At 35.4% G+C, this 13,897-nt stretch overlaps 1 protein-coding gene across 2 annotated transcripts in view; it reads right to left on the bottom strand.

Moving 5' to 3' along the window:
- Positions 1–13,897, bottom strand: part of LOC128015649 (dachshund homolog 1) — a 57,036-nt gene that overhangs the window by 36,282 nt on the left and 6,857 nt on the right. For both annotated transcript variants that reach the window (XM_052599690.1, XM_052599681.1), the window contains exon 2: positions 570–685. In XM_052599690.1, the coding sequence (XP_052455650.1) occupies positions 570–685 (116 nt within the window). The remainder of the gene's footprint in view (positions 1–569; positions 686–13,897) is intronic.

Here is a 13,897-nt window from a genome sequence, read left to right on the forward strand (position 1 = left end):
TGGTGATGCTAGTGAGGTAGAAAAACACAGCTAATCTCTGAAATAAAGCCTCAGATATTGAAAATAACTATTGAACTATTGATTTGATTGATGAAAACTAGTATAACTATAACTATGAATAACTATTGAAACAATTGAGTTCTAACGATATGCAAACAATTGAGTGTATTCTGAGAAAAATATTGTATCAGTCAATGAGCATGTATTTTGAATAATGGTAAAAAGTTTTATTTTGATTTGATTATGTACTTGTCCATTTTGTTGCAATTGTGAGACAGCGGTATACTTGCACAGAGACTCCGCCCACATGCTCTTCTGATTGGTCGTGACTAATGTGGACAGACAAACTGCTTGTCGCTGGTATTTTATCACATGACGTCTGGTTAGGATACAGAGTAATTCTTCAGTTAAACCATTAACTGACTACTTCCTTTTCCTATTCTCCTTTCACTTTTAATTACAAATCCTGATTTGATCCTCTTAAAATCTGCTTTGCTCATTTGAGAAGGAATGAGGTTTGTTTGTTCTGGCAGTAACTGTGAGGTAGGAGAACTTCCTCATTTACTTACCAGTGTGAGACATCATTCCTGAGGACATGAGTCCAGAGACGGAGTGGGACAGGACGTGAGGGCTCTCGGGTGAGGTCATGCTCTGGGTTCGTTTAGGAGGTCTGCCAGGTCTGGAGCTGAAAGATGAACACCAAATGTTAGACAACCTTTTCCATTCGGTTACATGTAACAAGTTTAGAAGCCAGTTGGAAGTTGCAGTGTAGACAGTTTTGTTGATTATAATGGGACCGTTGTAGTTTTGCTGCATCATGTCACGCACCCGAAGTATAGACAAGGTACAGAAAGATTAGAAACTTCCAAGTAGGCCTAAGGGTAATTGTCACAAGTGCTATATCTCAGCAACTATATGTTCTCAAATGTCCATTTACTCAAATGTGAGTTTTTCTTAAGCAGAGGTTTCAAACACCCATTTTAAAATGTTCTTAAATACAACTACTACTGTACAAAAAATTAAAATAAAATTATGTTTTCTGAACTAAAATTCCAGCCTCATCTGATTTATCTGTCATATTTAACTTTGATAAACAATGGATAATTAATAATAAAAACCATTCTGGCATACACTATACAAATATTTTGAAAGTTGTTTATTGGAGTTCGACCTACAGGAAAATACTATTTCAGTGTTACTTGTTATTTCTTTGTATTTCTTGTCCTTATTTAAAAAAAAATATATATATTTTTTAATTTTAGATTCTTTTTGTCTTTATTTTATATTTTGGTGTAGTGATTCTGCTGAAAAGGCCCTGTTGACATAAATAACAACTTGTGTTCAATTAACTATATATTTTTACTCCCTATAGCCAAGGTTTATACACAAACTGACCTTCTCTATACTGTATATATATATATTTATTTTTTATTTTTTATTTTTTTTTACTGCATGCAGTACAAAAGTGTGACAACTAGCCCCAGTTTAAATCCTTTTATTTTAAATCAAGGCATGGCTTGCACACACTCATACACAAACATTTCTGTTCAGAGTTGGACTAAATCTACTCTGCATACTAGCATGGATCAGTAAATGCTCTCAAGGACAATCTCTTGTACCCCACCCTTCTCTTTTTCTCGCTCTCTAATTAGATCAGACAGTAGACTCATCTCCCTTTTCCATAATCAGCCGATTTTTTGCTCATGTATAATGCATGCTGCTCACCTTGTTACCTGCTCCTGCTCATTCATGTGCAATTTAAATTTGTTGAGTTTACACGCACTAAAATCAACCACGGCTCTCAGCAGCACACACAAATAACATCTGCATTAGCTTGAAGTGTTTATCTAGACTCACCTAATTGAGTCTGAATGGGAAGGGAAACAGTTTGACTCAACATGGAGCACTTCTGATTGTTTTGACCCTCGTGTATCTTTGTCTACACCAACTGAGCAAGCGGAAAGCATTTACTTAAAAAAAAAAAAAAAAAAAGCTCTTTATGATTTTGCTGAGCATTCCAGAAAAAAAGTCCTCTATTTTGTGCAGATCCTCCGCTCACACCTCCCCCAGTACTCGTGAGCACCAATCATCCTTCATAAAATATTAAGCTCTCCGCCGTTTGCCCTTTTAAATTCACCCTCTCTCAATTCCCTAATTGTACTGTTTCTTTATCTGTCCACTGCAGAGAGTAAATAAATGAACAAAATAGATATTTTATCACAGCGCCTGACCTTTGAAATGGGAGAAGATTATCACAGGTTTATTTCTCACCCCGTTCTCTCATCCCCCCACACACACAAAATGGAAGATATGACTAGTCTATGGGTGCGTGTTTGTCTGACAGTCATGATGATTGTTGCTGTATATGAATTCATATATTTGTCTGGATCTATTTATGTTAAAAAACGGGATCAAATTAAATCTGTAATGTCATTTTTGAAATTTCTGAATTTAAAATGTTTTTTTTTTTTTTTTTTTTGTGGGACTATAAGTAAACAAATGTACTGTCCTACTGTAATAATATCAAAACCAAGAAAAAAAGCCTCATTAAAATTTGAATTCTTAATTGGTAACAAAGTAGTATGACATAATATTTTTATTACTTATTATATATATATATATATATATATAACTGGTTCACAGCTTATTAATATTTGGAAGAAAAAAAACACGACTCAACAAAATCTTAATGACATTCATTAATTTATAATATTTTTTGGGGGGGAAATTGTATAAAGGTTTTTCAAAATTGCATGAAATTAACATGAATACAAAGAGTATATTTCTAAGAATATAGTACACGTTTTAAAACCTAGGTTCTGTTATGATTCAAGAACAGATTTTATTTAAACTCATCTTATTCCTCTCACGAACGCTCTCTCTCTCTCTCTCTCTCTCTCTCTCTCTCTCCCTCTCTCTCACACACTCTTGCATTTGTGATTTATGGGGACTCTCCGTAGGCGTAATTTATTTTTTATATAGTTTTTGTACAAACTATATTTTCTATCGCCCTACAACTAAACCTACGCCTCACGGAAAACTACTGCCAATGTATGAATTTCATAAAACACTGTTTTGTATGTTTATAAAGCCTTCTGTTTTACGGGGACATAGGAAGTGTCCTCATAAACCATGTTTTCGTTGTAGTACCCATGTCATTATACACATTTGTGACTTCATCAGAGGCAGACACATCAGAGTACACAGCTTCATTGCTTGAGTAAAAGTACAGATACCCCTTGCTAAATTTTACTCAAGTACAAGTAAATGCACTACAGTCAGATGTCTACTTATGTAAAAGTACTTGAGTATCAAGAGTACAAGAGTACATTTTCTAAATATTGCATTACTACTGCACAGTGCTTACATTTATGTACAGAAGTATCCTACATGGAGTTGTGAAAAATGTTAATGTTAATACCTTGGAGAATGTAAAAGGAACTGAAAGTTAAATCAAGTCATTTATATCTTTTTACCATGTTGCTTTATTTAACATTTCTCACTTGCCCACAAGGCAACAGCATAATGGATTTTTTGCACACACATTTGAACCTGACTGTGTCAAACACACAGCATACTCAAGAAAGCAAATACTCAGTTACGTTAATGTGTAACATCAGAAAAGGAAATTCAGCTAACAATTGTATATACATGTGAGTTTCTCTGTTTTTATATCAATCAAATCAATAAACCTAAACCAGACACCTCTGAACCTGACATCTCTGAACCCGACCGTGTTATACACGCAGCATAGAAGAGAAAATAATAATGATTAAAGAAAATCAGCTAATCAGCTGTGTTTAGGTCAGCGTACAAAGAAGGAAAAATACAATTTAGCTCATTTGTGTGCCCATGGGCGTGCTGGTCTAAAAAAGAGGTGTGTTCAGGTCATTGCTGGCCCACTGCTATTTTAAGGAGCTGAAAATAGTCTGCCCCATAGACCAACTCAAACCTGGTCTAAAGTGTAAAGTAAATTGCGCAATATTTTTTTGTCATTTAAAGAGCGCTCTGGGTGGGTCTACAGTGCGAGTTGACTTTGCTTATTACACACAGGGATGCGCATCACACAATCATGCCAAATATTAAAAACAAAAGGATTCTGAGTATGGGTCACCATACTTGTGTCCATAAGTCACGTCACTTTCACTTTCACTTTCACTTTATATATTAACTGACTCATTGCGCAGAGCTTTGGTGGATTCCTGCTTGTCCAGTAGATGATCTGCTTACGCGATTTAACTTTGCACACGAGCAGATCGGTTTCTTCGCTTGAGAATCGTGGAGAATCGTTCAGCTTTTCCAACAACAAATTCCGCCATGTGAATTGTGATCCACCAAGGCACGAGCTCATCTCGCTCTTAAAGGGAATGGGAGATGAATGTTATGCCCATTACTCATTAAGAGAATAGGGACAACCCATTCCAAAAAAAAAGCATCCTGGTGCTTTTTTTTCGGTTGTTAAAATAGCAAAAGTGTATTTTAACATGCCCTTAGTGCACATGCGCCGTGCGCTTTACACTTAGCATTTAGAACGTTAAAATAGGGCCCTCTGTGTGACAACTCTCTCTCTGTGTGTGTGTGTACTGCACTTCAAATCAATCAAATGTCATGAAGTCTCTGGCGGAAAGCTGAAGGTGATTGCTGATAGTCTGTCGCAATCAGTGGCGCCTGCACAATCCAATCACGTTTGAGATGGAAACAACAAATTGATGGTTTCCGAGATTTTTCTTTTTTCCTTTTTTTTTTACATTTTTTTTTAGAAGAAGTAACAGGTACTTATGGTTATGGATAGAAATGTAGCAGAGTAAAGAGTACAATATTTGCCTCTCAAATGTACTTGAGTAAAGTCATGAATCCTCCCCAAAAATGATACTCAGTAAAGTACAGATCCCTCAAAATTTTACTTTAAGTACTGTACTCAAGTAAATGTACTCCGTTACTGTCCGGCTCTGGTCCTCATAAACCACATACCACACACACACACACACACACACAGACGTCTCATCTATGTTTCTGGAAATGAGATCCAGGTGAACTTCATTCTGTGGTCTTTCACAGTCAGCTTTACCAAGAACCAGTTGAAACCCACAAAGTTTTGTGTTTTATATCCACGCAAACATGATCATATTCTGTGCTGCGTCACTACTGGTCAGATTCAGTTCACAATAACAGCAAACTCTAGTGCCAATGACACAGCTCTGGTGAAGTACTGTCTTCTCTCTTCCTTCAGCCATGCTCAATGCCTAACAGGCTGACATTTTTAATAATTCCTAATGGGCCGATATTTTAATTAAACTGATACTGATGGAATCAGATTAAATGTGGTTAAGCCATGCAGCGGAAATGACTCAAGAAATTCAAAGAGAGATCAGCAGATAAGGCACAATTTTTACTCTCTCTCTCTCCCTGTATGATTCATTAACTACGACCCCCTTCCGCTCGCAAAATGAAGAGGTTTTTTTTTTTATCACCGCTATTTTTCTAGATACTTCATTTGAGAGGACAGATGTGCACAGGAAACAAGACTTAAGATTAACATGGTAGTCTATGAAAGAGTGAGTCAGATGGGGGAAAGAGAAAGAGAGAGAGAGAACAAGAATGCAATGTACAACTCAGGGTGCCTTTGAGGACATTTAATTAAAATCTAATCCTGCATTCATTAAAGCTCACATAAATTAAGCTGTCATTCATAAGATTTATGGATTCTCATTTGCATACCACATACAATTCATCAATTACTGGGGTATGAAAGGGGCACAAACCCCTCAGGGCTGCCCACTGCCACAAACAAAATGGGGTGGGGACAGAGAAAATTAGAGGATGACGAGGGGGTCCTAATTCTCCTGTATTGCCCTGAAAAACATTCAGTAGGAACTCATCTAAACGGTGATGATCTGTGTCCACAGCACTAAGAGATAAGAGAGCAGGACGTACAGTATTTCACAGAGGAAACTGATTACTTTAGATTACACAAACAGAAAAAAAGGAACTAAGAGAGATAGATACCTCAATCCCTTATCTTTAGAATAACTACCCGTTTCACTATAAAGCTGTCATCGGGATAAGCTGGAGAAAATAAACCAATCAAAAAAGAAGGAGAAGCCAGGATGACCATATTAATATTCAGGGTTAATGAAGTGAAGAATGAAGAAGTGTTTGTCTACCCATTAGCAGAGACGGACTCTTTCTGACAGGTATATTTCATCAGGCAGAGAGTTATTTGTCAAATAAGTTCACATGAATTTATACACTCCTTTTGCATTATGAAGGTTGTCTTGCTAGTTTCTATAAGTGTCATCTTAGACTTGCTCAATTAGGGCTTAAAACACAACTAATATTCAGTAATATTACCAGTATGACGCCACTGATACTTTCTGATGAGTATAAAACTTCAACTGAATTGAGCCGGATAATGACATTATTGTCTTCTGTAGAGCTGACTTTGAAGTTATTTCATAACTGATGACCTTTTCAGCGTCAACACTATTAACTGAACTGAATTTTATCTGATTTGAGATGAATAATCATCTTCTATAGATATGCTCTGGAGAATGAAAAAATTGGTGTTGAAACAATTTCCACTCAGAAATTGCAAGTAAATTTCACAATTACAAAGAAACTGGAAGCAACACAGTGAAGTAAACATTCAAATGTTGATGTAGAACGGCTGAAATAGTATTTTCTTGTAAAATTCCTTACAATAATATTTACAACTTGAATGGTCTTACAATGGTTTGACAATGGTCTGAATTTATTTCATAATTGATGAACTTTGCAACATTGACGCATCCAATGTGTTGAACTGAACTGAATCAGCATCGAACTAAACTACGCTGCAAAATTAGACTGTTGCACTGTAAAAATGCTAATCTGCAAATATCTCTTTCCTGAAAGAGATATTTCAACCTGATTTAACCAGTAAAATTTTGTTGTGTTGATATAAATTTATAACATTATAAATAAATACTATTTAGGTTGGTTCAAACAATATTAAATCAAAATTAGACTTGACACCGGTCAGTTAGATATTACCATTTTTGCTTCAGTAAAGGTGCTTTACAGCTGCAATTGAATTTGTTTCATAATTGATATATTTTTATACAATAACACTGTTATTTCCCTTTTTCTCACTGTGAAGCTGCTTTGAAACAATCTGTATTGTATAAAGTTCTATAGAAATAAATGTGACTTTGTAATATAACATGTAATATGAATTGAAGACAGCTTGAAACAGATGCAAAAACATTTAAACGGAACTGCTCTTTGATGAAAAAAGCCCAGCTGAAAGGATAAGAGCAAACATCCTTTATTCTGGGCTCAAACAGGAAGTTCCTTCATGATGGGGCGTAATTGAAGCCCTTATCGCAGTGAAAGACTGAACCCAAATAGTCCACTGTTTGTGTTTCTATCCGCGGCTCTCTGTGATGAATGAAATGTAAATAAGTGTTGTGGCCCCAAGTAGGGAGACGAAGAACGAAGGGGAGAGAAAAAGACAGACAGAGACTTAACATCTGTCCCAAACACACACACACACACACACACATACACACACACACACACACACAGAAACTTTAACATTCCTGTTCCCAAAGCATACGTGCACACACACAAATATCCACATGCACAGGAAATAACAGCAATGGAAAAAAAGCAGTACTGTAAACATTTTACAAACAGACTGCTTCCTCAAACAGACCTACACATTCACACACAAACAGCCACACCAACAAACTTCAACAAGATCAGTCAGTGAGTGAGTTAGGGTTGTTTGTGTGTGTTACTGTAATATTCCCTTTGACAGACTTCAGCAAGACAGCTGGCCTTTACAACCCTGATGACATTCTAAACAAAAACTCATATTATACTAATAAAAGATTAGCCACAATTATATAAAAAAGAGATTGATTAAATTAAGCTCCACAGCTTCATTAACTATGAGAGTCCGTCATTTAAAAAAAAAAAAAAACATTAATCAGAGAATCATGTAAATACTCTCAAATGTGTTGATGGGAAAGTCTGTGAAAAAAAAAAAGAGTATAGTCTGAAAAACCGAATAAATGTTTTAAACTGAACTTAATGAATGCATGTTTTCAGTGGGATTGTGAAGCAGGTAAACAGACACACATGGGATGGAAATCAATGATGAGCAAAGGATGAGTGTAACGGAGTCATTTAGCAGCTGTTGACTCGTCTTGTATGTTAGTAAATATGTACCATATGAAGTGAACCATTACACCACCTTGTCTCGCTTTTAAGACATTATAAGGTTATTTAAAAACATGTCAGGGGAAGCTGAAGCTCACCTAGTTTTGATAGACCTCGGGAGTCCAGACTAAATATTATCAGCTTTATTTTCTCTACTTCACATCAGGTTTTAATTTGATGCATTTGGCCACCTTGTTACCAAATTTGGAACATGTGTGAACGTGTGATTCGTGTGATGCGATTTATCAAGGAAGATGAACAAGGAGAAGAAGAAGAGGACATCACAATTAAACAGAATCGCATGTATTTTAATTGTATTTTTGCATGCATTTTTTTGTCCAATAATTTGGGTAACAGGGAAAATGGAAACAGATTGTTTACTTGATGTAGAAAGAGTCCAAATGAAGTTAGGATCGTGGGTGTGACAAGTTTAGGAAACTCAAAAAAAAATTGTGAAACAGGAAAATTCTTAATATGTTTTTTCTGGTAGTTAAAATGAGCAATTTTAAATTTGATAAAGTATTTTTTTGCAACAAAGAAATTTTAAATATAGTGGTCATATTTTAATCGTTTGGATACATTTTTTTAAAAAGGTCAAGCACTTGAAGGATGGGTTATTTTCAGGGGGATACAGATGTTAGACGTGTTTAAAACAAGCTGCTTTTTATACAAAGTTAATTTTATCTTGAAAAAAAATCTCAAAAATATCACTTGTGATTTTACTGCTATAAACGTACACCATATTTATGGAAACTAACAACTAACATCTGAGCATGGGAAAAGAGAGAAAGCTAATTTTTTATTAACAAAACAATAAAGGATACAGCTTATCAACCAAGTGAATAATTAAACTACTTTCTGCTATGAATTGAATCACTTAAGTAAGTTCACAGGGCAAATTGATCATATTGTAACCAGGGAAGAGTTCAATCTCATCTCTGGCAGATGTTAAAAGGTTAATTGTGGAAGTCTATTTCTCCTGTTCAGGTTCTGGCACCTCTTTAATTTGCTGTTATTATTGTCTCTCATTACAGAAGAAGCCAACAGGGATCTGACAGCTGACATCCTATCATCAGACGGAGGGTTATAAAGCTGCCTCTCTGGATTACTACAGGAATTTTGAGACCTGCATAAGCCCGTATTTCCTTCATGTTAATGCTTTAAGAACTTTAGGATTTACCAAGCAGAGATAAAAGAGCATATTTCCAAAAAAAAAAAAAAGAAAGAATAAGAATAAGATGGCAGAGGCCAGTAAATATTCACTGTGAAGTGCATGCACTTCGTCCCTATACTCTCTCAAAAATCGCTGAGACAGAATTACACCGACAACTAGTAAAAAGATATTTAAAAAAAATAAAAATAATTATGAAGTTGTAACTTGAGTCATGTTTAAGAATGTTCATGTTAAATTTGCATATCAAAAACCATTACACTAGATTAGAATGAGAGTTTATTGGAGTCCTAAACTGGAGTGTGTTTCCATCACAGAATAACATGGTGCTCTGGAACAAGAGTAATAAAAGCCAGTAACACCTGCCATTTATAGGGACAGTATCTGAGCTGTGTACTCGCCTCTATATAGGACATCATCTAAGATCTTCTGCATATATGTAGGTCATTTAACATCACTGCATCTCCTCTCATCCTTTTGTCCTTCATACAATAAAAGTCCACAACAAAAATAGTAATTTTCGCATGCTGGCGTATAAATCATTCGCTTTTCTCTCTCTCAGTAGTTTTTGGCAGATATGGGCCGTGTGTGTGTTAACTTTACCTTCTCGCGGGGACGGTTTGAAAGCACTGCCACTTTCTTTTGACCCTTTAGGAGAACAGTTGTGTAAAAACATGAGGTGAAATCGACTAAACCATTAGGCAGGTTAATCTTTTCCTCGTTCCAGCATCCATTCTGTCTCTTTTTTTTAGCAATGTGTTGCACTGTGATCTCTCCATCTCTATTTTCGTCTGTTCTCCACATTTTCGGGAGATGCAAAATTTCCTCCTCTGTCCTCTCTACACTAATCAGGTCACAGGCGTGAAGGAAGCTTTAGGCAAAACCTTTATGTGTTACTTCTGCATTATCCTGTTCTACTTAAAGAAGCGTTAACTCTAAGAAGATCGAAAAAGGAGAGCAGGAAGAGAGAGAAAAAAAAGTTTGCAGCATCATAGTAGTGCTCACTTTCTTTTTGCATTCCCATGCAATTTGTTTGCTCACAGCTTGTTAAGCTGAGTTTTCCCACAAATGGTTACTTCTCTTCACCAGCACAGAATATAAGTTAAGTTCATTCAACAGCATTTGTGGCATAAAGATGATTACCACAAAAATCTATTATAAGGTGATGAATATGCATTTTTTACACATTTTTTAAAAATTATTTAAAAGAATAAATGTGAAGATTGTTTTATCTGAGTTGTAAAATTGTTTTCACAGTTTTCATAATTTTAGGTTTTACATTGTTATTAATATTTTTAACTTTTTCATATTTTAAATTTTCAGTGTTAAAAATGTAAGATAATATATATATATATATATATATATATATATATATATAGTGTTTTTTTTTTTGTTTTTTTGTTTTTTTTACAATATTTGTCTATACTGTTTTATTTGTTTTATTTCTGTTTCAGTTCATGCATTTTCCACCTTTTTTTCCCTCTCTCTGACTTTCGGGTTGTCCCCTCTCTCTCCTCTCCACCTAATCCACTGTAATTAATACAGCGTTTTAGTCTACTTCCCACCAATGCACTTCACAAACAGCTGCATTCCACATGCCATGTCTCCTAGATACATCACAAACAAACACCGGCACAGACTTACAATGCGTTGCTTCTTGGTTTTTGATTGGTTCTAAAATTATTGATTGACAAACCTAGATACAGCCATAGCCTGCCATATTCTCCCCATGGTCTGGACATCTCAATTAGTTTTTGACATTTTGGACTGAAGAATCTCATTAATTTCAAAGCCAGAGGGCTGAAACTGCTTAATCATGAAGCTTTGCAACTCTTTCCAGATTCTCACTTCCTACAGTAGATCTATGGCCAAGAATGACAATTTCTTTGATAACATTGAGATTAACCATGGAAATGTGGATCTATATTATGAGAATCTGACATTGGTAGGAAAGATTTAAGTCCTGAAACCAAAAACTTGCTCACATTAAAAAGCACAAAAAGTTAAGTGAACCATGCATAATCATACAGAATATAATAATCATATATAACATATAATCCAGTGAGTGTTCTCACACACCAAACACTGTGTTTACCATATTTGATGCTCTCAGCGTATGTGTTTTGATGAATGCTTATACATGTGAATTAAAGACTAAATTATATCTCTTCATCTTATAAAGCAATTGTGTATCTTCACAGACTTAGGAAAGCACACTTGATTTATATAGATTACTTTTATAAAGTTTTGTACTTTTTGATGCATGAACGTTTAATTGCATGGGCTTTCAATTGATAGACAATTGAGTTCCCGAAGATGGAATATTTCATGTCATGTCATGCACAAAGGTGAATGAGCCTGACTCTAAAATCTAGAGTCTAAAATCTAAAATCATCTAAAACCACTGAATGAAAGTTTGGCAAGTGTTTCCAGAGGCTGAACTAATACAGCATAAGTGCACTTTCCATAATAATTGTTAAAACACTGTTAATACATTAACATGGGTTAGTAATTAATCCTGGGGCTAACCATGAGATTTCACACTGTCGATTTGAAATCCCTGGATGAATGTTCTCATTTGCATATCTATGAGTTTTATGACATCAGTGGAGAAATACAGCATGCCACAAGCACACATAATCTTTTCAATACTTGCTTGTCCAGCAATGGAAAGGTCACTGTGTGAATCTGCTCTGATTGTATCAAATATTCTGGAATATACTAGAATAATAATAATGGTATTTTTAAGAAACACCTGAGAGGTCTCTGTCCTTGTCCATTCTGCCTTTTTCTGCCACGTATGCACAAGACTTGGATCAAACCACTCAATTTTTGTTTTGTTTTTGTTTTAGTTACCTGGACTCGGAGAGACCATGGAGGTTGGACAGGAACCATTTTTTTTAACATCTTTTAACATATTTTTCACACGTTGAGTACTGAACCACTGCATGAATATTTATATTATAGTTTATTATAGTTTATAGTTGTCCGTCTGTTGCAAAAGAACTTCCTGTAACATTCTAGCAATGTTAGTAACATTCTGGCTTTTCCTTTTTCCTACTCCACGCTTACCTGCAGAACTGATGCAGAAACCCAACTCTGAGTTTGTTTCATATGACTCTTTAGACCTAACCTGATCTCATGAGAAAATATTACAAACAATATATATATTTTTTTTTGTAACAAAGTTACAAATTCATGCAATGTGATTTATGATTTGTAATTTAAAAAGTAAGCTTGAAACTTCACCCCTAAACCTACATCTTAATGTTGCATGATCAAGTGATCAAGTCAAATCACACAAGAAATCAAACTAATTTAATCACCTACTGTAAGGATTGCAAGGTTTCGAGATATTAAGCTTTTTGCATTCCATATAGTGATATGGGATAAGGGAGCAAATCTCTATTACACATCAGTCCCAAAATGTGCAATTAAAAAAAAAAAAAAAAAAAAAACATCTTTATATTTTTGTAAGGTTTTATTCTTAATTATCAGATTCAAACAGTTTGAAAAACCCTATCCTAAATCCAACCAATAGTGTTAACAATAGCAAACATGAGATTAAAAAAACATTTGTCAAATTAACCATGCCATTATAGTTTGCTTCTACAAGTCTGAGCTCTTTAATCATGATTTGAGTTTCACATGACTTGTGTTACACATCACCGATCAGATCAGAAAAGCCAAGCATATAGAGATGTAGACATCACATAGGCCTATATTAATTTACAAAAAAGCACTACTCAACTGTTTTTTTTTTAGGTCATAACAGTATTGTGCAAGAAAATAAATCTTTATTAACTGATAATCTATGTGTTCATTTCAGCAGGAAACTGTAATGAATTGCATGTACACATGTAGGAGTGTTTTTGTAGTTTTGCTTAAATGTAGGTACACTTTTTACCAATGAGCTTATGGGGGTTAATAGCCTTACATATAAAGAAAAACAACAACAGCAGCACCGTTCTGAATACACTGAAGCTCACGGTGTTTCGATCACTTCCTGTGTTTCCATCTCCAGGTGTTTTCAGCATTAAAAAATCCTAAACCTCCTGTGATTCAATGTTTCAAATGTCCCATTATGAAGCAAACACAGGAAACCAACGAGCCATTTCTGTCCTGTCCATCATCCTCTCTCATCAACAAGATCATCGACCATGTGTGTCTGTGTGTGCAACTTCATGATCAAACAGCCAGAACAGTGTGTTAATAATCAGACCGAGTCAAAACATCATGGTGGCCATGACAAACAGAAACACACACACACACACACACACACACACACACACTTTAGATTTCCATGTGCTTCAGAGGGAGTCAGAACAGAGAGACTCCCTGAGGTGGAATTAATGAAAAACCCTTTCATGGAAAACTCATCAAGCTGAGAGAGAGAGAGAGAGAGAGAGAGAGAGAGAGACTGCTTGAGTGTGTATGAGAGAGAGAGGAATAGAGAAAGTAAGAAAGAGATAGCATGTCCTTTTGTGTGTAGTGAGTGGAGGAGGGGTCAGAGCGCGTGAC

The sequence above is a fragment of the Carassius gibelio genome, chromosome A1, assembly GCF_023724105.1.
Source record: "Carassius gibelio isolate Cgi1373 ecotype wild population from Czech Republic chromosome A1, carGib1.2-hapl.c, whole genome shotgun sequence".
Taxonomy (NCBI): Eukaryota; Metazoa; Chordata; class Actinopteri; order Cypriniformes; family Cyprinidae; genus Carassius; species Carassius gibelio.